Source organism: Monodelphis domestica, chromosome 6 (assembly GCF_027887165.1).
Source record: "Monodelphis domestica isolate mMonDom1 chromosome 6, mMonDom1.pri, whole genome shotgun sequence".
Lineage (NCBI taxonomy): Eukaryota > Metazoa > Chordata > Mammalia > Didelphimorphia > Didelphidae > Monodelphis > Monodelphis domestica.
The window spans coordinates 1,598,027-1,622,393 of NC_077232.1; the positions used below are offsets into that span (position 1 = coordinate 1,598,027).

Here is a 24,367-nt window from a genome sequence, read left to right on the forward strand (position 1 = left end):
CAAGAGAATACGAGGCAAACAATGATGCTTCAGAGCTTGTGTCCCACCTCCTTCATGTCTTTCATTTTCTTTGGCTCTGGTTCCTTTTCTTTATCTCTGAATGACTCCTTTCTAAGACTCTTACTCAACCTCCTATTTGGCCTCTAGAGATCTCCAAGAATGATGTGTCTCTCAGAAAGAAACCCTGCCCTTTCTTTGAGCTGATGCCTAATTAAGATGTGGTGTAATGGCCTGGGCTCTGTCCACATCAAACTTAATCAAACTTAAAGGTCCATGAGACCATAGATTGGGAAGGGACCTCAGAGGCCCCCTGGTCCATCTCCATAATTTTTACAGATGAAGAAACAGGTTTGTGAAAACCTAAGTAATTTGCCTAAAGTCATTCACTCAACCAATAAACATTTATTAGGCACCCACTATATGTCAGGAAGTAGGTAGAGAGATGGTACCAAAGGTGGTACATACAACATACAAGGAGTTAAATCCTGGCCTGGATAAAGAGGAGTGTAAATGCCCCTCTGGGGAGCAGGACTGGAGCCAGAGTTCCCTAGGTAAGGGTGAGGGAAAAAATGAGAGAATTCAAAGGTTGGAGTCAGAAGGGTCTCACCTTGCTGATTGCAGATGAGTACATTTAATGGAAAGTAGTTACATCTTTTAAAGGTTCAGACCACAGAAAGCAAAAACAATCCTCTGAGAAGAATCCTTGGGAAAGTGTAACAAGAGTGGTAGATATGGCAGCTGGGGTAAGATAATGATTCCAGGAATTGGGGCAAGATAATGATTCCAAGTGCCATCCGGGTTCATGGAATGGTCAGCAACAACATGTCTTGCCAGCAAAATATGTATTGTGATGAGAAGCCTAAAGAAGGTAGAGAAGAGGGCACTTGGACCCATTCTCAGAAAGACTCTGAGTTATTGACCTCTTGATGAGGGCACTCAGATCTTTATCTTAGATGGGCTCTGAGTTATCAGCCTCTGACAGAGGAGGAACTGAAGAAGTAAAGCCAGATTATTTTCTGGGGTAGTGGGTTTGGTTGAATTGTCAAGATGGTATGCCTATACCCTCCAATAAACATAGTCCTTCAACTCCTTGTAATTGATGGCCAGTTTTAATTCTTTAAAAATTTTAAAATCAAATGAGCCATACCTTGGTCAGATAAAAGATTTTAATGCCCAGGCTTTGCAGTTTTTTCCTCTCCTTTTTTGACATCCAACCCTTCTCAGGGAACTCTTGTTCATCCCAACTATATAGTACCTTATGCAATGGAGAACCCTCAGACACTTTACTGATTTTATTCTGTTTATTTCCCATAATGCAAAAAGGACTTAGTTGACTTATCTGGTCAGAAACTACTGCTTTTGTTCACTGTATATAGAAAAAAATCTCTACTCTTTCTTTCCTAATCTGTTTGGGAAAATTCCTGGGTCTTTCTACCCTAACTGCTTGGGGCTTCTGCTCTAGCTGCTGTTGTCGAGGAGGCGCTCAGCAGTACCTATGGTACTAGTCTATTATTGCTGATTAATTTAAATAATTAAAGGATCCCATAACATTTTCAGTACCCTAATGAAGAGAAAGAAAAAATTGTAAGACACAATTTCCTTTGATTTTATTGTAGCAAGCAACCAAACTAGATGAGGATTAAATAAGAAATCAATGCAAAGCAATAATACTAATAATGAATATATATATTTATAATAGCAATAATAATTTTTATTATTAAATTATATGTTAATAATAGTATTATTATTTGAAATAATAGATCACTGAAGTGGTATATCCAATTAATTAATATTTCATTTAATTAATTTTTTTATTTAATTCAATTTTGTTATTTTTATTTTATTATTTTTTAAAACTGTATTTCAATTTGATTCAATTTATATAAAATTGCCTGCAGTTTTACTTTTGCTCTGTTGGTATTGTTGCCCTTGAGTGCATTGTATGCTGTGCCCTTTTATTTTTTTTTTATTTTTATTTTTTTACCCCTTAAGATTTTATTTAATTCAAAATTTTAAAAAATTACTTTTATTCAAATTGGTTTAATTTATGTAATTATATTTAATTGCATTATATACATATACACATGTGTGTGTATTGCCTGCAGTGTTTTGCTCTCTTGGTGGCATTGCCCTGGCATTCAGTGTATGCTGTGCACCTTTACATACAGCTGGGAGTAGGGAGCCTCAACCAATTCTGGGAATCTATAGAAGTCTAATGTCTGGGTCTAGAGGGTGGAGGAAGAGATCCCTGGTACAGGCTGGGGTTTTAGCCCCCACCCTCACTTGCTGTGCCCTTTTAACCACAGCTGGAAGCACAGAGAGAGCTTCAATCCCTTGCTGGGAAGCTAGAGAGGTCTGAGGTCAGAGTCCAGCAGGTGGTATGGGAGATCCCTGGTACAAACTGGGGCTCCAGTCCCCACACTCAAAGCTGGGAGCATGGAAGCCCCCTTTGGCTAGGGTCAGGTAGTTTTGCTGGGCTTGATGGCTGTTGCATGGCTTGGAAGCTGCCAGTACAGGGTGGTAGAGAGTGTGGGTGGGAACCAGGGGCCTTTGCTGGGACTTTGCCACTTGAGATGCCCCATAGAGAACTGCCTTAGCAAGAGGCTGAATTAGGTTCCAGACCCTTGAGACCAGCTCTGCTCTGGGCAAGCTGGCTGTGGCTGTACTGAGATGCCAATACCAGGTGGGGAAATCTTGCCTGCTACTCTTTCCAACATTCTTCCCCCACCTAAGCTAAGGCTGGGGCCATATGGGGGCTTAAAACTGGCTCTTTTTTAAAAAGCAAAATATTGTATTTGGCCAAGCCTGAGATTGGTGGCAGCTGCAGCTGTTTCTGGTTGAGGCAGGAGGCAGGTGGTGGCTAGTGCCCTGAGTTGATCTTCCCTAGTGTCTATTTTAAACTTGTCTAAAAAGCTTAAATAGGAGAAGTAAGGCTCCTCTCCATAGTGGTCACCATCAGGTAAGAAATAAGACTAGGACTATGGTTATTATTTTTCATAAATTTTGTTATAATTTACTTGGATATGTAGAGGCAGAGAGTTAGAAAAGCCTTTTAGCCACATGGGTGCTCTCCACATGGTTCCCTCAGCCACCTTCCACTTTCCGATTCCTCCAGAAAGAGACCATACTTCCTTGTCTTCAACCTTTTACCCTCCCTCTCCCTTCCAGGTCCCTTTCAATCACATCTGATTCAAACTCAGTCACATGACCCATACTAGATGACATCACTAGCATCATAGAGACGCAGGTAAGACCCCATATGTGATCCTGGGAGAGGGTTTCTTTCACACAATTGAACATCTTGTTTTAAAGCAAATGCTAACTTGTTTCCCCTTTTAACCTTGGTTGTATTGGTTTTGTTTGTGCGGTTTTGAATTTAAGATAATAAAATAATCAATAAGGCATCTCATGTTGTCTATTTCTTATTTGGTCACAAATTCTTCCCTTCTCAATAAATTGATCTAAATCTATGCTCCCTTAATTTGCTGATAGCATCACACTTTAGGTCAAAATCATATGCCTATTTGGACCTAATCTGAATAGAGCTTATAACATTCTAGAGTGAATTGTCTGATTTAGAGCAAGGTGAGACCTCTATGTGAAAGTCTGAGGTTTCTCTTATGTAGAGCAAGAGTGGAGCTCCATATGAATGTCTATCCACATTGCTAGCATTCTCCCCAGTATGGATTCTCTGATGTTTAGCAAGATGGGAGCTCCGACTGAATGTCTTTCCACACTGTTTGCATTCATAGGGTTTCTCCCCAGTGTGGATTCTCTGATGCACAGCAAGATGGGATCTCTGATTAAATGTCTTTCCACATTGCTTGCATTCATAAGGTCTCTCTCCAGTGTGAATTCTCTGGTGTTCAGCAAGACTAGAGCTCTGACTGAATGTCTTTCCACATTGCTTGCATTTATAAGGTCTCTCCCCAGTGTGAATTCTCTGATGTTCAGCAAGAATGGAGCTCTGACTGAATGTCTTTCCACATTGCTTGCATCCATAAGGTCTCTCCCCAGTGTGGATTCTCTGATGTATAGCAAGATTGGAGCTCTGTCTGAATGTCTTTCCACATTGCTTGCATTCATAAGGTTTCTCACCAGAGTGGATTCTTTGATGTTCAGCAAGATGGGATCTCTGACTGAATGTCTTTCCACAATGATTGCATTCATAAGGTTTCTCCCCAGTGTGGATTCTCTGATGTACAGCAAGATTGGAGCTCTGACTGAATGTCTTTCCACATTGCTTGCATTCATAAGGTTTCTCCCCAGTGTGGATTCTCTGATGTATAGCAAGTTTTGGTCTCTGTCTAAATGTCTTTCCACATTGCTTGCATTCACTAGACTTTTCCTCAGAGTTCATTCTTTGATGTTCAAAATAGGATGAATTTTGAGATTCAACACAAAATTCTCTCCAAGTTACATTATCTGGAACATCACTCTTGAGTCTCTGCTGGTCCATTTCTTTCCCAGAAAGGCTCACCTCTATTGGAGTCACCTTCATTTCAGTTCTGATCTCTCCTTCTAAAAGAAACAAACAGTAAAACATACCTGCATAGTCATATACACACACAAATAACCGTATCACCTTTCCTTCACTGTCAGAGCATAAACTGCTTTACATCCTATTTCCTCAGATAAGAAGTCTTCCAACTTAAATGGACACAATCCATCCTTTGAAAATAATATTACCTTTTAAGTTAAAGAACAATTTAATTTAAAAAGAGCCTCCCATATGATCTCATTGTGTCTTCATATCAAATCTGTGATTTTGGCCAGGCTAGCATTATATTCCTATCTCAGATCATGACCTCAGACTGGTGGCAGAGTGACTTGACCCAAATCCTGGCAGCTGAAACCAAATCTTGTGACTGGGCATGCGCACACAGTATTAGACAATTCATTTTCAATCTTTCTTTTTATTTTCATTTTCATTGTCTATACATTCAATCCTATCTTCATAGGTATAAAACCACTGGGTATATGTATATTAAATATTCCTATTATTTCATGATCTAGCTTATCTGCAAGTTTTATGTAATTTCCTTAATGATTGCTTTCAACTTTATTTTTGTTGTGGTTGCAGTATCTGAGATTAAAGGAAGAAAATTCACCCTCTTATCCCCATTTACCCAAGGTATAAAAAATTTTGTTCTGTTCCTACTTCTTGAGAATAGCCATTACTTTTCTTTAAATGCCTCTTTTCACTACCATAAAGTATTTCTACTAAACACAACTTAAACAAAGACATGGAATTTCCCAGGTTTAAAAATATGTCTGATACAGTAACTTGAGTCCATCGTTCTTTTGTAAGGAAATGGGCTGCAGGTTCCCTTATTTGTCCTTTTGTACCCTTCCCATCTAGTGGTTCATAAGCCCTTTGGAGATTTGAGGGGATTTGAGCTAAAAATTAGTTACTGTAACCTTAAGCAGTAAATAATGACCCAATTTTGTTATAACTATTTTTCTTCTTGTAAAACAAGTATTTCAAGCATAATGATTCCCCCACCCCTCCGCAGTGCTTCCAAATAATTATAACCAGGAATATGATGCTTTTGGAGTGCATACTATGATGACATTAAAACTCTGACTGCTTCTAAGAGTAAAATATTCTTTTCATTTCTCAACTTGACATCAAACTATTTCCAAACCTCCAGGAACGTGGGCCATTCATGCTCACAGGCAGCACAGACTCTCCTTCACTGCCATTATAGTTGTCTCATTCCTGAGTTACCCTGAAATTGCATCTCATTGAGTTTGAGTTTATAACCATGAGATTGGAATGATATTTGGGTTTGCATTCTTGCAGTAGAGAGAGCAATCTTTGCAAACCTAGGGGTTTCCTGGGCAAGTCACTGAACCCTTGAGCCTCAGTTTCCCTATCTGTAAGATGAGGCTGTTGGACTCCATTTCCTATCAGCTCCCTTTGGGGGATCAGTCTGTGACCCTCTATGAAGGCATTTTTGGGGGATTAAGGGTCTGGAAATCTCCTTCAGGTGCTAAAACCTCTAGAAAAGGATTCTAAGCCAGGTCCTCCTGCCCCCAAATCTAGCCCTGCCCTATGGGTCACCCCAGCTCTCCCACACCTCTTTCCCCCTCCCTCACTTGGACAGCAGCTCCTCAGATCTTCTTGCTCCAGCATCCACAGGGCTTCCCTCTGCTCCAAATAAGAGAGCACATCTTTTGAGGGAGCTGGAAGCCCTTAGTATGGGAAATGAATCAGGGAGGAGGATGGAGAGAAGCTTGTCATTGAGTCCTCTTTAGGGAAAGGTGGGGGAGTCCAGTGACTCCACTCAGAGACTCTCTCCACAGGGTTCCCACAGGAGTATGCACTCACCCATCAGTGTTTATAATGCAGGAGCTCAGGATAGGATGTGCCTGTTACCCTGCTGGGGGACCTGGAATGAACAACAGTATCCCCATTCCAGTTCTGGTCCATTCTGCCAAAAACTCCTAAACTCCCCAACTGGGTCTAAGGGTCATTATTCCAGTTTAGTCTGAAGCCCCAGACACAAGGACCTCAAGGGATTGGCTTTTGTCCTGCCACCCTGCCTGCTCTTCCCTCCCCGACACCTCTCTGAGCCTCATGGACCGTTCTCTTGGGGAGTCTCTGCCTCTTCTCCTGGGGAACTCAACAACTCTTGTTGGGCCAATGCTGTCTCTCAGTCAGTCCATTCATCCTGACAATGACAGAGGGGTGCAAGCAGGACCTGTGGGGGGCTTACAGGGCCTCCTGGAGGAAAGTCTCCACAGCATTTAGTGTGGGAAGAGGGGGAGAAGGTCAGGGAACCAAACTGGAACCAGAACAATTGGTTCTGGTGCATTTTCTGCAGAGAAGGCTGGACTCAGTCAATAGTTTTTTCTATTATCTGGAAATGAGAGGCAGCTAGAAGGAAAGTAGACAGGAACATGAGCTGAGAGGTAGGATGGCCTCAGTTTAAATCTGACCTCAAACAGCTTCTATATGTGTGCCTCAGAACAATCCACTTAATTGATTCTCCATTTCCTCAACTGTAAAATGGGGATAATTGTGTCACCAAATTTGGAAGATGAAGGTGATGAAGAAGTGCCATAATGTTACAGAGAAAACCCTCGGGAGACCCCCTGGCCAAGAGCAGGTCATTATAAAGGCTTCTTCCCTTCCCTCCCTTTCTCATCAAGCTCTTCTGGAGGCTTAGGACAATAGGAGGGAAGACTAGGGACAACCTTGCTCTACTGGGGACACCTAGGAGGTATGAACTAGAGGAAAATATGCCAAATAGTAGATCCACTCTAGAGATGAAGAGGGTTGAAGGAAAACCCATTCTTAATAGTTTTCCCAGATGGGTTTGGGAGACACAATTCCAGGTCAGGGAGAGGTGAGATGGAATCATCTCTCAGATGACTTTGACCTCTGAGATTATTCCACACAGATTTGATCTCAGACTTCAGGAGCACCAAAGGGAATCCCCAAGTTCCCATTATACAATGCAAAGTCCTTTTACAGGAGAAGCAGGAATCAGGAGGGCCCTGGCTCTGGGACTCAGCATACCAGCCCTCGTCCCTTCCTCATGACTAAAAACTGCTCCCAACCCTGCCTACTGCTGAAGATGATATTCCCCTGGATGGTAGACTCTGGTAGCAGGAAGAGGGCTCCTTACCCACAGAGAGCAGGTTCTGGGCATTCTCCAGCATCACCTCCTTGTACAGCTCCTTCTGGGGAGGGGCCAAGAGGCGCCACTCCTCCTGGGTGAAATCCACAGCCACATCCTTGAAGGTCACCACCTCCTAGAGCAGTCCAAGTCAGAACACAGAGGACTGAAAGCCACATCAGAATGAAGAGCCCACCTCCGGTAAATTACAGGAGGAAACTGACATACAGAGATGGGGGAGGCCCAAAGGTCCTGTCCTTGGTCAGTGTCAGAGTCAGCACTTGAAGCTGAGTCTTTAAGAGCCCAATGGAAGTTTGAGAAAAGTAGCTCTATGACCCTCCCTGAGGAGTTTCTAACTATTGTGTGAAGGGAAAGAGACCTCCGTTCCAGCTCTGATCCCAAGTGCACCAGTGATGGGATGAAGGTGACTTAAAAGAGAACAAAGCTAAAGAAAAGATCTGGTTTGTTTTCTGCATAACTGAAATCAAGTTTGATCTGGATGAAAACACGAGGTGGATTCTAAAGAGATGGTCATTACAATGTGGACTCAAAGGAGTGATCTGGGATGCTTTCCAGCCAAGTGAAGGAGACTTGTCTGTTGTGACATTCAGGCCTTGAGGTTCCACTTGGTAGGATGGGTCCCAGCCAAAGTCTTTACTTTATGATTGCTTTCATTTGTATATGGCATATTATGTGTCATTATACAAAACTAAAAATAACTATGATGGAGAAGGGAGAATTGCTTTGTCCAATAAAAAGAATAATTAATTTTGTTTTGTTTGAGTTAATTCATGAGAAAAAAGTGTTGTCACTTTCCTTATGAGAAAAAAATGATCTAAACATACACTTAGAGAACTCTAGAAACTTCAAAGAACAAGAGTCAAGACAATAAGTTAAAGAGGCCTACATCTGAAGGCTCATATCAAGGAGAAGTTGGCCAGATCTGAAGATACCCTGATATGATGGAGGGGCCACTTTTATTTCCTACCTGCTCTATGCATAACATAACATGTGTCTGTCCAATGTTCCTGGAATTAGATGTGTTTTGTGAAGATTGGATTTGGCTCTCCCCTGATTGTAACAATGAAGGTACTTAGCCCTTCTCTGATTGTGAAGATTTAAATTGTAACTCATGTCTATTTTTAGATTATAATCCCCCGAAGTGTAAACACCCTACTTAAAAGTTAAGGATGAAGATCTGCCCATGTTAGATCTAGTCACTGGTAAAGGTAAATTTTAGAGTTGAGCTGATTATATTTTTTTAGTTGGTTGCCAGGGATTTAAATTCTAAATCCCAATGAAATACTCAAGTCAGAATTGAATTTTATGGTGGTTTATTTAAAACAGAGAGAAGATATTAAGGAAGAAAGAAAGAGAGAAAGGGAGAGAGATAACAGGCAGGAGTTCAGAGGACCCAGTCAGGGGTGGGGGACAGAGGATTAAATCTAGTTTGGCTTCCAGCCACGAGGCCTTCTCCAAGATGAGGGGCCTCCTCAGAGGCTGGTGCCTTCAGAAAGTCAAGGAAAGGGAAGTAAGCCTTGCACTCAACATGTGACAGTCTAAGGGAAGCAGTCTGTGGTCTCACTCTCAAGCTTCTCCAAGTCAAGTTCCACCGCCAAAGTCTCTCTCACAGGAAGTCATGCGAAATATAACGGCAATTCTTTACATCACTTCCTGTGTCTCACATGTACCAATGGTGGCTCAAACTTGGCATTGGACAGCCCAGGGGGTCAGTCAGTTGTTTCTGATTTGTCACTTGCTAGCACACAAGGGTCATAGACCTTCCTCCCTGACACCTAATCCTTAAGTAGGGGTGTATACATTCCTGGTTGCTAAAATTCTAAAGACTAAGCAGGGTGGAATAAAACTAAAATTCACATCACCAAAGGTATAAACATCCCACTTAATCATTTAGTGGGAGGTCTGCAACCCATGTGTGAAATAATGCATAATGAATCAGAATCAACTAATTGCCTTCTGGACAGTCCTAGAGCAGAGTGTCAACTATGATTGGTAGATGTGGAATTAGGGGAAGGCACAGGAAGTGACCCGAGAGAAAATGTCTTTAAAGGGGGCTGTCACTTCCTATGAGACGGAGTTCTTCATTTTTTGAAAGTGGAGATGGGAGTCTTAGAGTGGAACTTCCTGTGAGAATTCAATTCCTCATGCTTTCGAGTTGAAGCTGGTGAAAAGGGGCAGAAGGATCTGCTGACTAGACTGACACATGGTGAGTTAAAAGTTGACCTTTAACTACTGGATTTTTCTGAAGAGACTTCCTCAGTTCTTGGCTACAAGGGCTGAGGACTATGTGGTTGAAGACTAGACTCCCCTGCCTAAGTTTTTGAGCCAGGGGCTGGAGATAAATTACTTAGTGCTCAGGTTAGACTTCCTACCTTATCCTCTCTCTGATTTCTTGCTTCATTCTTTCTACATTTTGTAAATAAATTGTAAATAAATTCTCTTTGGAATTAATTAAATTCCTGGTGACCAAACTCTTAAATAATCAAGTCTAACCCTTTAAAAACAACCCCTGTTTTCCTCTTACATTTTCTATTTCATTTACTTTATTCTAGGATTTTTATTCTGAACAACTGAGGAATTTCTGGCTCCCTCTTATGCTTTTTCAGATTCCCAAGAACTTCTAAATCTTTTTTGTTTCCTCAAGGATCTCTTGAGTTATTCTTCTTCACTACATAGTATTCACTGTGTTGGTTCTCAGCAAAGAAAGGCCTTCCTTTTAGGGACTGATAACTGATCTTTAGTTAATTTCCTGACTCATACTCAATGGATGCTATTCCAAACATCATTCTTTCTCATACCTCCCACATCCATTCATCATGACCAGGGGGGGTACAGTAATGAACTTCAAACTTCCTTTCAAATAGAAAGTGAGGAGGTGGAGTCAAAATAGAGACTTAGAGACAACAAAATTTCAGACCTCCAAAAACCCCTCCTCACCAATCAAAAACACAATACTTTGAGGGGATTGAAAACCAAATCTAAAAACAGGAAAGAGCTAGGGAATCCTCCTGCTGGACTCAACTTAAAAGGTACTCCCTGAAAAAAAAAAGCCTGAATTCTAGAACATGCAGGTTTAAGGGGAAGGAAGAAGGAAGGTCCCAGGATCCTTCCCCCACCTACAGTGCTAGGCCTCCAGCAGTGGCTGGAATCTCTGGGTGGTCAAAGGTGCTAGTCCAGAGGGAGTATCTTGCTGGCACAGCTGTGCCAGGCTCAAGGCATTTAACATGGGTGGCAGACAGGCCGCTGGAGGAGAAGTGCAGAGAGGGCAGCCTAATTGCAGTGAAGACACCTCCTTTTGCCCCCCCTCTCCCTGCCATTCTCAAGGTTTTGACCTCAGGGCACATCCAGCTCTGCAGATCAACTCTGACCTGGCTTAATCTCATCAATAGGGCACATAAGAAGCCTTCAGAGGGCAGGGAAGCTCAAGTTCCAAGATCCCTCCCCCAGACTGCTTTGAGAACCTTGCCGATTGGGCTCCAAGGGCAAGAGCTGCAACCACTATAGTCTATAAGCTCCATAACAGGGTGGGAAAGCCCCCTTTTCAACTTCTTCTGTTAACTGGTGAAGATCTGACCTCAGGGCTCATCAATACCATCAACCTAACCTGATCAATCAGCAGAGCAGAGAAGAAGCCCCTTAAGGACAGAATAGCTCAAATTCACAGATCCAGCACATAATAAAAGGAGCAAGTTTATAGGCAATTACAGGGGGAAAGAAGGGGAAAATATGAGTAAACAACAGAAAAAGAAAAAAGAAATTACAATTGACAGCATCTATCCAGGCAATGAACAAAGAGCAAATGGAACAGAGGAAGACCAAGAAACACCAAGCAAAAACATAGAAACTCCAGCGAACTGGACACAAACTTTGGAAGAACTCAAAATACAATTCAAAAAACAATTAAGAGAGGCTTAAGACAACTGAGAAAATAACTTAAAAAGCAAAATAAATCATCTGGTAACAGAAAATAGTGTCTTGAAATCCAAAATTAACCAGCTTGAAAATGAGGCAAAGCAGATGAAAGATGACCTACAAAGAAAATCAGATCAGAAGGAGAAGGATGACCAAAAAGCCAGGGATGAAATTCAGTCTTTAAAAATTAAAATCCAACAACTAGAAGCAAATCTCTTTACAAGGCAGCAGGAAGAACAAAATCAAAAGAATGAAAAATTTGAGAAAAATATGAAACACCTCATCCACAAAATGGAAGACCTCAAAAACAGACCCAGGAGAGACAACTTAAGAATCTTTGGACTACCGGAAGATCATGACAAAAGAAAAAAGTCTGGACATCATTATACAGGAAATTATCCAAGAAAACTGCCCCGACATTTTAAAGCAAGAGGGAAAAGTGGAGATTGAAAGAATCCACAGATCACCTCCTGTACTTAATCCTCAATTGACAACACCCAGGAATGTTATAGCCAAATTTGAGAACTACCAGACCAAGGAAAAATATTACAAGCTGATAAGAAGTCATTTGGACACCATGGAACCACACTTGGGATAACACAGGATCTGGTGCATCTACACTGAAGGACCAGTGCATAAGAATGATTGATAGACAGAGAATCTCCAGAGCTGGCAGGAGAAAAGTTCCAAGCCATTGAGGAGACAGTTTACTTTACTTGGGAGTCTGCAGCTGAAAGGGAAGCATATCTGAGCTCCTGTGGATATCTTTGGATCATTTTACAAGCATCCCTCTGAAGCAGGAGTGGATAGGAGTTTTCAATACCGTGGACTAAGGGACAATATTGGGAGCTCTGGTCATTCTTTGGACCATTTAGGATTCCTCATCTGGACTCCAGCCTTTACTTGCCAAAAGACTCTCTATATAAGATCTCTGCACTTTCTGTTGGACTGGTCCTTGGGAGTTTAGGATAAGATAAGATAGGATTATTAGTCAGGAGTTTTAAGACGTGTAATAGGTGAAGTGCAAAAGCCAGCTCTTGGGCATCTCTAATCACCATTCTAGTCTCATTTCAAGCAGTTGGGAGACTGTAGAAGATTCTGGCGAGTCCCAGGGAGTCAGGTCTAATATTTTTACATCACTGAGCCATGTCTCAAAGATGCCAGGTTTGCCATCCAAAGTCAGGGCCTTGACCTTGCACTCAAAAAAGGAACACTTGGCCTGAGGAGAGAAGGAGGGGTGGATCATTGCTGACCCTTTATTATTGATTATTCCAATCCATCATAGTGTCCCTGGTTATCCCAGCCCCATAATCAATCATGTTGCCTTTAATCCTATGATATCGGTTATCCTGTCTGTGCACTTATTCTTGTTCTGTGCACTAACAGAGGCAAACCCCTGACCCTTTTATTGACAAGCAGCATTCCCCTGCTTGTCTTCCTTGAAGAACTGCCCCCATTTATTCTTTGGTTAAATTTCACTCCCAACACCTGCAAATGTGAGCTTCACAATATTGGGCCGAACAGTAGACGTCCACTAATGAAGAGAAGTCTGGAATGTTTTTAGAAAAAAAAAAGGGAAGAGATAATTTCTTCCTTTAACACCCGTGAAAGATGGAAATGCCAAAATGAATGGAAAAGACTGGATTTGAAAAGCTATCTCAGAAAAAAATGAAATGGAATCCTGCTGCCATCAGGGGATGGGATGGAACATTCCAGCCAACTTAAATCTGGGGCAGTTGAGACCTGCAGAGTTCTATTTCTCTCCTTGGCTTGAAGAGAGAAGGAATAAAGACCCTTACTGTGAAGACAACATATATCCATTAATCCTTTGCTGAGAAACAGACGGACCACCCATTTCATCAGTGATATTATTAGGATAGAGTCTTTTCCCTTAGGGGAAGGCAAGAGCCTATCCTGAAGAAGATTTATACCAACCATATCTTTGAGACAAGAAATACCAACATCTTGAGCTCACCAAGACATAAAATATAGTCTGGGACTTATTTCCAGATTCCTGATTCAAACTCCTAAAACCATCGGTAGAAGGGAAATAGTCACATTGTCTTGGTATACCAAGACAAATAGTCTTGGTACCATATTGAATATGTTGGCTAAGGGACAGTGAGGAGTCAAGGGTGGCCCCTAGGTTTTGAGCCTGAGGGACGAGGAGGATACAGTTATAAAGAAGGTAGGGGTTCTGTCTAGGTGAGAGAGAACCATGTCTGCTTTGGACACCCTGAGCTCAAGATGACTACATGTCATCTAGTGGGAAACCCTGGTTAGGAAATTAGAGATGCAAGACTAGAGGACAGCATAGAAATTGGGGCAGAAAATGTAGATTTGAGACTCATTAGCAGACAGATGGTGATTGCATCCCTGGTGGTTGCTGAGGTCACCAAGTAGAGGAGTCTAGAGGGTGAAGAGTAGAGGGCCAAAGACAGGGCTGAAGGAACTCCCTCATCCTAACCCAAACCCTACTGTTATAAAGAGTGATCTAACCCTAGAGGAGGCAGCAAAGGCAGAGAATCCGAGTAAGAGAGGTAGGAGCTAAAACAGGAGAGAGCCATGACCTAAAAATCTAGAGAGAAGAGAATATTGAGGAGGAGAAAGTGGGACAAAAGCATCAAAGGCTGCAGACAGGAATGATAGAAGGAGGACTGAGGAGGTGGTCTCTATTGTCTCAGAAAGAGAAGAGCTTACAGGGGAAGAGGTACAAGGTTGGGGGAAAGCCTGAAAGATGAAGAAGGAAAGGAGGTCTAACCTTGAAGTGGAAGCAGGTTTTACTCAAAATGTTCATATGGGTGACACACTGTAGCCAGAAAGATTTAGAGCCTGAATTCTACCTGTCTTGACTGGGGTGAGGCTGCAACCTGGGACGGGGGATTAGGGAGGCCCGGCACTAAGGTCAGAAAAGGGCCTGGTCCTTACTGGTTTGGCAGGTGGCATACACGGCTTTAATCAACTGATGTACTCAGAAGATCAGAGCTTTGATTCCTCAGTCATTTAATCTTTCACTTGTTACAGTTAAGCTCTTTATTTTCTTCTACATTTGCTTAGGGCCAGATCTTGAAATCAGGGGGAAAAGAGACTTATACACCTTAAAACAGATGAATTAAGTAAGACCAACAATCCAGTATTGGGTCATCTGCTTTCTAATTAGAGCAAAGAGTAGGGACTTCCCAAGTTGAACAGGTGAAATTCCCTAAAAAGTCCCAGTATCAGTAAACAATCAAAGGAACATGGAAACAATAACCGGTGGATCAATATGCACCCACTTTGCAGATAAGACACAGTGAATGCCTGAGATGTACAATTAGGAGAAACCTCCTTCCATCAGTCTCAGAATCTGACTGAGTTTCTGGTCAACCTAAGCTCAGGCCTAAGGTGAGGGTCTCTAAAACAGCAGATACAGAGTTTCCCAGTTTCCCAGACAGGCAGGGCTAGGTTCAAATAATGTAATTTGGCTTTCTCCCAATTCTCCCCATTGAATAAATTCCACTCCCTTCCCCAAGACAAGATTCGGATTAGGCACACAACTGAACAGAAGGGAACCAAGGCAGCTCCACAACGAGTCACAAGATGGAGAGTGTTTCCACAATTCACTCCTTGCTGCCCTAAACCTCTCCCTTCCTTCCCAAGAGGGAATCAGATCAGTAGATGGTACAAGGTTGGGTTGTTCCAGCTTCTTCATACACCCTACAGGAAATGCTAAGGCCATGCCTTATGGGAAAATTGAGAACAGATTTTCTGGAAACAGCAGCCTTGTCAGGCTCAGCATCTCTCCTGAGAAGGGGAGCTCCACACTTTAGTCCACCTAAGTTTCTTGTAGCAGTCCACCCCTATCTATGGGCAAGGGAAACAGTTAGTATGTACAGAGTGGCTTAGAAGAGAGCATGCTCAGTCTTGCGCATGGCTGGGAAAGCCTCTGACCCTTGACCCCAGCTTCCCCCAGGTTAGGCGGGAAAACAGGTTTCTTTGTGCTCACCTGGCTAAGAGAAGCCACACCTATACCTTGTCATTAACCAGTGATAATCATCCCTATGTATTGTGTATATTTGCATATTAAAGAGATTAAATACAAGGCTGCAGCAAGCTCCGCCCTCTCTTCCTCTTGGATCTCAGCTCTCACTGATGCCTGTCCTTGCTGGAGCTTGGACAGATTCCTTTCCTTATCTACCTCTCCCATCTGGGACCTGGCCTTCGGCCAGGCACTTTCTTCTCTCTATCATGTCTCCAACCTGTGTGGTATTAAATTTGGATCTTTGGACGGGTATAAGCCTTCTGAGTAGTCCACTGATTGGAGTTTTTGCTGTGGCTCCTTGATAATCAATAAGGCCTGGATTTCTGACTCATTCCTGCCACCTCATATCTCTAACTTGGCTCCACCATCCCCCTCGCGGCATCCAGAACTTCTATCCTTCCTCTATCTTCCTACCTTGAGGCTTCTCGCGGGTTCAAGGAAGCTTCATTTCTCCACTCAAACCTCACAGAAGCTGCTTCAGATGGAACAGAATTCTTAGATTATGAAACACAAAAATAAAATCCAGGAGAAAACAATCTAATTTCTCCCCTCATGACATGAGGAAGGGGATATTTGAGAGGACTGAATCAAATCCTAACAAAATTCATTTGGAAAAAACAAAAAACCAACCATATCAAGGATAATGATGAAAAGAAGCCAAAGAATTGGGGAACAACTACCAGAGCTCAGACCAGATCACAAATCAGCAGTCATCCTAAACCTTGGGTAATGGTAAGATAATAAGGAGATAAAACAATGGGACAGATTAAAGGAGAGTCAGCAATAACTCAGTGTCTGAGAAAGTGGCAAACAAGCTATTTTGGGGGAAATTCCTTATTTGATAAAAACTGCTAAGAAAACTGTAATGTAGTCTGGGAGGAAATGAGACTCAGACCATAATCCTACACCATACTCTACTACACATTCTATAAGGACATGTGACCTTAACATTAAGGGCTATACTATAAGAAATTTGAACAGAAACAGTTCACATACATCTCACAGCTAAAGGGAGATATATTTAGAATTTTTATTTTTTCTCTAGTTAAATGTAAAAAAAAATTCTAACATTCATTTTTTTTCTAAAATTGAGTTCCAAATTCTCTCTCCCTCTTTCCCCTCCCCAAAAGATCAAGCTATCTGATCTAGACTTTACCTGAGCAATCATGTAAAATATTTTTCCAAATTGGTTATTTTGTGGAAGAAATCTCAAACCAGAAAAAAAGAAGAAAAAATGAGGACATGTTTTGGTTTGAATCCAGAGTCCATCGGTTAATTCTCTGGAAGCAGATGGTTTTTCTCATCACAAGTCATTTGGATTCTCTTAGAACACTGTATTGCTGAGAATAGCCGAGTGGTTCACAGCTACTGACCATACACTGTTGCTATTTTCATATAAAATGCTCTCCTGGTTCTGCTCATACTTTGCATCAGGTTCATGGAAGACGACTTGTTTGGCCATTCCCCAATTAATGAATATCTCTCTGTTGCCAATTCTGTGCTATCATAAAAAGATCTGCTATGTAAATATTTTTGTATAAATAGATTCTTTCCCTTTCTTCAGGATCTCTCTAGGATACATACCTAGATCAAAGGGTATGCACAGTTTTAAAGCCTTTTGGGTAGTTCAAAATGGCTCCCCCAAATGGTCAATCAATTTACAATTCCACCAACAGTGCATGAGTATCCCAGCTTTCACACATCTCCGAATTGATCATTTTCTTTTTCTTACACAATGGCCAATATGACAGGCAGGAGATGGTACCTCAGAGGCGTTTTACTTTGCAGTTCTTAAACACATAAACTTGGCCAAACTCAAGATAGAGGCAATGGAGAAATGGAGAAAAAATGGAGAAGTTTGATTATTTAAAACAAAGACTTCTGAAGAGACAACATTCATGCATCCAGGATAAGAAAGAAATTGGGTGAATGAGAAAAACTTTGGGATCCAATTTCTCTGAAAAGGGTCTGGTACCTAGGAGAATTTGTAAATCTGGGACCAAGAGCCACTCTCCAATAGACAGTCAAAAGATCTGAACAAAGAGATTTCAAAAGAAATGCTGAATATTCATGGCCACATGGAAAATGGTCTGTCACTAATCAAGAGGAGCAGGAACCAAAACAGGCCTGAGGCAAATTGCAAAAATTGCCAAATTGCCAAAAAAGAAAAACAAAACAACTGGGAAACCATCGGTGTTGGAGGGGGTTGTGGGAAGGTAGGCACACAAACACAGTGATGGTAGAGTTGTGAAATGGGAGAAATTCATAAAAATCTGCTTTCTAATCCCACCTCAGATACTTAATGCTGCATGACTCTGAAAAGTAATTTAATCTCTGTTTGCCTCAGTTTCCTTAACTGTAAAATAAGGAAAATAAAAACATTTACCTCAGTGGTTTATTATATAGATGGCTGAAAACATATTTTTAGGAGAACATAAAGCACTCCAGGCTATCTGTATCCTACTCCATGACATTGAGCTGGATGCCTTTGTGACAAGCCCAGGATGTCTCCTTCAGGAGCTCCCTAAACCTATCGGCACAGCAAACTCCCAGGCCTTCTAGAAACTTGCCTCTTTCTCTTCAGCTTCTCCAACAAGGGAAGGACTAGACCAGTGAGGAATTCTACTGAGCAGAAAAGGGATGTTTCAAGCTCCCAGTTCTGGTACAAACAGCTCTGCTGAAGAACACTCAAAGCTCCTCTTCGGAGAAAAAAGCCCATTTCTGGGACAGGGCCCTTCCTGGGCTCACCCCAAACTCCTCTGACTCTCTCTGAGTCAGGGAGCTCAGTAGCAGAAGGCCTGGGGTGGGGTCACACTCTGGAATGGACCTACGGGATCAATCTCGGGGTTCATCCCCAGCTGCCCCATTCTGGCTGTCACTAGCAAGGACTCTGACCATTCCAACAACAGGATACAGTGGCATAGAAGGACCTCCCAGCCCCTTCCTATCTCCTCACACATTCCTTCTCCTCCTCTGACCCAGGGACACGGCCTCCTGGATGATCCTTGGCCAAGACCATCCATGAGCTGATTCTGGGCCTCTCCAGGGGCTGTCTGTCTCCCTGCAGGAAATGTTCTCCCTCCTCCCTCTGGCCTCTGAGCTTCCTTCCAGTCCCAGCTAAGTCCTCCCCTTGGGAACCAATGATTTCTGTGGTCCCCTGAACCCTCAGAGCTTTCCCTCCCAGAATGCCTCCCTCCACCACGTCTACACGGCTGCTGCTGAGACTCCTCGGTCAGACTGTGCGGGGTCCTGGAGGGCAGCCGATGGCTTTCCTTTTCTTTGTGCTGAGCAGTGCCCAGCATGGACTAGGGTGTTCTTCCAGACTCGCTGACTTGGGAAGACTCGGAGGACTTGAGGAAGAAGTGAGCAGCACCAGGGGGACAATTTCTTCTCTGAGGACCACAGCGCAGACCTGGAGACACCCTCAAGCACAGCTCCAGGCCTGGCCAGACAAGACTCACGTGGGAACAGGTTGGTCAAAAGAAACAGAGGAAGAGTGTGTGTGTGTGTGTGTGTGCGCGCGTACGCGTGTGTGTCTGTCCTGTGTCTGTCCTGTGTCTGTCTGTCCTGTGTCTGTGTGTGCGGGCGCACGCGTGTGTGTCTGTCCTGTGTCCGTATGTTGCCAGGCAAGCAGAGGGAGAGCAAAGACTGCACGCCTAGGCAGGAAAGAAAGGAGTGAATGGTGGTCCTGGGCACTCATTTGTGATGGGGAGAAATCCAGCATGGGAAGCAGCACCTGGGGAGCTGTTGGGGTCTGAGCTGCCCAAGGGACAAGGACTCACTGGCAAACCCCAAGAAGAGAGCCGGGAAGTGCCGTTGCTCCTGCCTTGGCTGAGGGGACAGAAATGGCCCAGCAGGAGGAAGGGAGCAGCTTTCAGGCCCATCTGGTGTCAGAGCCAGGGAAGGGCGTCACTGGCTGACGGGGCTCCCATCTGGGGCTGGAATGCACTTACCTGGGCTGGGAGTCTGTCCCTCTCCAAGGCCATTCCCTGGGACTCCAGGCTACCTGTAGAGGCAGCAAAGTAGCCCCAGTGAGTGCATGTGGCGAAGCTCCTCCATCTTTTCCGGGCCTTGTCTCCCCACTCAGGGTCCTGCCTCCCTGGCCCCACCTCACCCCACTTCATGGCCCCCTGAATGGAGCTCCAGCCAAAGCTCTTCCTAACAGGCATCCCTTGGCCCAGGGAATGTCTGACTTCTCTGCCCTGGTGAGCAGCAGGAGCTGGCCTGGAGCCCCCAGTGCAGTCCTTCCCCTCTTTCCCCCAGAGTAGAAAAGCCCTTTTTCCTCCCTGTCTTTGGCCTCACTCTCTGGGCCAATTGCTCTTCATTGAACCTGAGAAAAAAGCTGTCCTGATCCCTCCTTGGGCCAGGCCCTGGCCTCTGCACCCTGAGCTGGGGAGGGAGAAGGGACCCAGAAGGGCAGAGGTTTGCGCTTCTCCTCCCAGGCCCAAGGCCACCTCAGGTATCTCCAGGGGGTGAGAGACCACAGGAGTTACCAAGGACCAGGCCTGCTACCTACGGAGGGATGGAGGGGGACAGCCCCAGGGAGGGGCAGCTTGGGAAGAGAAGAGGGTGTGAAGAGGCAGAGGAGTCCCCTCCCTCTCCTACTCCTCTTCTGACCCCCTCCCTTCTCCCATCCTCCCAGACCCCCAAGAGGCAGCAGGGTCTTGGGATCCTCCGTGGGGTAAGCCCACACAGAGCCTCCAGGGCTCCAGAGGCAGAGCTCCGCCCTCCTGGAAAACCCCTCCACAATGAACCCATCTGTTCTTGCTTTGGTAACTCTTCTTTCCCTCCTTCCGGGTTTTCTGGGCAGAGACTGGAGTTCTTGGCCATTTCCTTGGGCCATCTGAGTTAATCCTCTGCCTGACTCTCCCAGAGGCAAACCAAGAACTGGGAGCAGGATCTGGTCTTGTCTCCTTCCCAGAATGAGGAGGCCTGAACTGGAAGGAGGACAATCGAGGCTGAAGAAGCAGAAATCTCCTCCCAGCCAGCCCAGCTCCTCCTACACACAGAGACTGAAGGAACTCTGCCCTGGCCTTGCCTTCTTCCCCAGGATGGAGCCCAGGAAGAAATTTAACCCAGAAGCACCTCTTGTTGTGTCTCCGTCACTCCCACCCACCCCAGCCGGGGCTTCAGGGAATTCACTCAGATGTTGTCCTCCCCGCCATGTCCTAAAGCTCTGCAGACCCCACTGTCTGGAGATCAGAGAAAGGTCCCAGCAACTCTCTCCCAGGTCTGAGGTCTGCTGAGACTGGAGTGGCCTCCGGGGGGCCTAATGTGCAGAGTTCTCCATCACCCCATCACTTGCCCCGAGTATTAGAACTCCCATCATCATTCTCTGAGTTTGTAGGGTCACACCTCCAACCCATTTTACAGATGAGGAGCTGCAGCAGGACAGGTTAAGTGATTTGCCCAGGGTCACACAGCTAGGAAGTGCCTGAAGCTGAAATGGGGGACAGAGGGGCACTGAGATTTGGGTCTTGTCCAAAGAATCAATGACTCGGGCAATATTTACTGAGAGAGAGGAAGGGGGTGGGATGGCCCTGGGGATGGCAAGGCCTGGCCACAGAATGCCCTCGGAATTTTCAGGAAAGTTTTCCATCCTGACCAGTGACTAAGGAAGGGGTCACTTGTTGGGTGCTTGTAGCCCTGTCATTCCCAAGACACGGAGGTCACGTTACCCATGATCCTCTCTGTTTCTTCAGGGGAGGGGGACAAGCACACCCCAATGTAAAAAGGGGCTAATGATAGGTTCATCCCCCGGGGCAACTTTCCATCTGATTTTCTCCTTTCTGGGCAGACTCAGGGAAGGCAGCGATGGGGGAAATAGAGCAGGCCTGGACCTCATCCCAGGGGCCTGAGGAACTCCCTGAAAGGCCCTGGGTTCTGTCTGAAGACTGCTGGGGGGGGAGGGGTTCACAGCTATGACTCTGAGCGTCCCATCTGTCTCCTCTGATAGGAGGCCCCCCCATAACCCACAGTGACCATCCCTGTGTCCTTTGGGCTACTTGACACTCCAGCCCCACTGAGGCTCAGGAGGAAGAGGCTTCCCAGCTGCAGTCCAAGCCCACCCAGCTGCCCTAAGTCACACATTGTCTGGGCAACAGCCTGACTCATCTGGGAGGGAGAGACCCTGGGAAGGGGGGATGGGGCTTTTGGGGGGGGGGCTCTGGAAGGGAGCTGCCAGGAAATTACTAGGAGAGCCCTGAAAGTGGGAGCCTAAACCTGGGCTGGGATCCAGCTGCCTGGCAGGGAAAGGGGGAGCAGGGAAGCATGGGTAAGGGGAGTCAAGGGAAGGGCTGGGAAGGCGCGCGGACCAACAGAGCTCCGCAAGGAGGGCAGGGACCTCAAGGAGACTGAAGTGTTCCAGGGGGGCAGCTGAGCCTGGAGAAACAGGATGATGGGCTGCTGAGCTGGGGAGGGCTCCTGGGACCCTCTGGTAAAACTGAGGCTTGGAATACCTAAAGGGAAACTGGAGCCAGGGAGCCCAAACCCTGGAACCTGAGAGGGAGCAGCCCAAGGGTCCGGGGGCAAAGAAGGGGACCAGGAAAGAGCTCTGGCTCCTGGGGACAGGAAGGCAGAGCTCATGGATCCTCACAGAGGGCTGGGGCTGAAGGCGCGACAAGGGAATCTCTAACCAGGAGCTGGGGGTCAGGACTCCTGGGTCCTGAAGGGACGCTGAAAAGGGAACTCCTGGGTCCCTGTGGCCAAGGACTCAAGTTTGGATAAGTGTCCCGCAATGGTCAATCTGGGGAGGATGACACGGGGGAAGGATTGATCATCTGGAAAAGAGCGAGGGAGGCGGAGCCCAGCCAGGAGCTGTCTAGGGGCAGGTGTGCTCCTGGGAGCCCTGTGGGGCTGCCAGGGAGGGCCAGGGGCAGCCCGAGGCTCAGAGCCAGGATCCTGCCTGGGATTCTGCTGCCCGCCAGGAGTCTGAGGGCTCCAGAAGAGAGAGAGCAGGGCCGCGGGGCTCTGGGTGGCCGGGGTCCTCGGGCAAGGAGGCAGGACTCGCGGAGCCTCCAGGGGTGGGTGAAATTGTATCTCTTTCGGGTGGGAAAGAAGATCCAGAAGGGGAACTTGCAGGCGCGGCCGCACTTTCCCCCAGCCGAAAGCGGCCACATGCACACATTGTATCAGGACCGGACAGCCACCTCTCGGGCTTGTCCAGGCTCTGCCCAGCTGGGGGGGGGGGGGGGGGGAGTGCAGGACGGCCCGGGATGCTCCTGACGTTAAGGCAGGGGTCGGTCCTTCCTCCAAAAGGTTTCCAAAGGAGGCCCCGCCCCCGCCCACACTGGGGTCCACACTACTGGGAGCTCCTGGCTCGGACCGGGGAACAAGCTGACACTCCAGCACCAACTTCTGTCCCTCCTCTCCGGCTCCCATTCCATTCCGCTGCAGGAACCACGCGCTCTACCTCGGAGCCCCTTCCATGTTGGGCCTCCAGCCCCGGGACTGCTGCCCCCTTTCCACCGTTTCCCAAACTAATTACCCCTTGGCTGGCTGCAGAACTCTCGGCGGGGGGCTCAGAGATCGGAGGTGTAGCAACAGGTGTAGCCAGAGGTGCTCTGAACTTCCTACTTCCCAGAGGCCTCTGCGCTACCTGCTGTCCCGGGGCTGGGCCGCTCCCTTCCTCCCCCCCTATCCCGGGAGGGCCGCCCCGCCCTGTGAGGGACTCCCCCCACCTCCTTCCCCGGGGACCGGGATTTTCTGTGCTCGCCAAATTTGGGGCTCCGGGCTTGTTGGTGTCGAGGGGAAAGAAAAGGGGCGCCGGGGACTCCTGGCTCCTCAGGTGCAAGCTGTGTTTGGCCTTAAAACAGTTTGGTGGCCGCAAAAAGATTCTCTTCTCCTCCCCCCTCTCCCCCGCAGAAAATGAGGGGGAAGAAAGAATCCGGGCGGGGCCAGGCTACCCACAGCCCCCAAAGCCGGTCGGGCTACCGGGTGAGGACCGAAGAAAAAGGCCAGCCCTGCGGGGGACTCAGGCGATCCCTCCGGCCCTGGTTATCCTCGGAACGGATTCCCGCCTCCGAGGAGCCTTCGGCCAGGAAGGAGTCCCTGGGCCTGTGGCGGTCAGGAGCCCTTGGGAACATTCCGAGGTCTGGGAGAGCTGTCGGGGGGCGGGGCTGGGGAGGGAAAGGCGGCGGCATCCCCTGGGCGCTGCCTGTCACCCCCTCCCCACCCCCTTCACGCAGGTAAAGATGAGGAAGGCCGGAGAGAGGAGGAAGCCCGCCTCCGGCAGCCCAGGCCCAGCTGTGGAGAAGGGCGGAGCTCCGACTGGGCGGGGCCCCATTTCTGGGCTCCTATGTGGGGTGGAGGGGAGGGGACTACCTGCATTGTCACCGCTTTGGAGCTGCGGTGAATGTCTTCCTGGGGCTCCTTTTGTTCCCTTCTCCCGTGCCCTCTGCCCCAGCCCGGGCTGGAAGCCTCCGGACTTCCTGACTCTCCTCCCCCGATGCATCCCCCTTTCCCGATTCCCAGTCGTGTCTTCCTTCTTGGCTCCTCTCTCCCCTGTTCCCTTCTCACTTACTCTCTGCTCGGACCCCAGCAAGGCCATGGCTGGAGGCCACGCTTGCACACTCCCCCCCGCCAGTTTCACATCTGCAGGAGATTGAACAGGACCCCCTGGCCCCGAGAGGATGGCTGGAAGGCCGTCCAACCCAACCACCCCTGCGGGCGGGCGGGCATCAGAGTGTCCCTGCCTGGAGGGGACTCACAGGGCAGGCAGAACAGCTCCCAGCTGGGAGGGGAAGGCAGAGAGAAGGCTGCTTTTGGAGGGTGCCTCAGTCATTAG

At 46.5% G+C, this 24,367-nt stretch overlaps 1 protein-coding gene across 1 annotated transcript; it reads right to left on the reverse strand.

Moving 5' to 3' along the window:
* Positions 1–2,990: 2,990 nt before the first annotated feature.
* LOC103106870 (zinc finger protein 239-like) lies at positions 2,991–23,177 on the reverse strand. The gene is made up of 4 exons (XM_056801128.1): positions 23,069–23,177; positions 19,536–19,588; positions 7,638–7,764; positions 2,991–4,521 (listed from the first exon to the last, which is right to left on the reverse strand). Exons 2-4 carry the CDS (start codon positions 19,566–19,568, stop codon positions 3,557–3,559), a joined length of 1,125 nt encoding a protein of 374 aa, XP_056657106.1. The 5' UTR covers positions 19,569–19,588; positions 23,069–23,177; the 3' UTR covers positions 2,991–3,556.
* Positions 23,178–24,367: the final 1,190 nt, after the last annotated feature.

What these genes read in the sequence shown, in the direction of transcription:
- LOC103106870 (XM_056801128.1), bottom strand. Translation starts at nt 19,568, where the DNA reads ATGGCCTTGGAGAGGGACAGACTCCCAGCCCAG. An exon ending in GGGACAGACTCCCAGCCCAG is followed by an intron (nt 7,765 to 19,535) that starts GTAAGTGCATTC and finishes GGACTGCTCTAG; the next exon opens with GAGGTGGTGACCTTCAAGGA. An exon ending in CCAGAACCTGCTCTCTGTGG is followed by an intron (nt 4,522 to 7,637) that starts GTAAGGAGCCCT and finishes TGTTTCTTTTAG; the next exon opens with AAGGAGAGATCAGAACTGAA.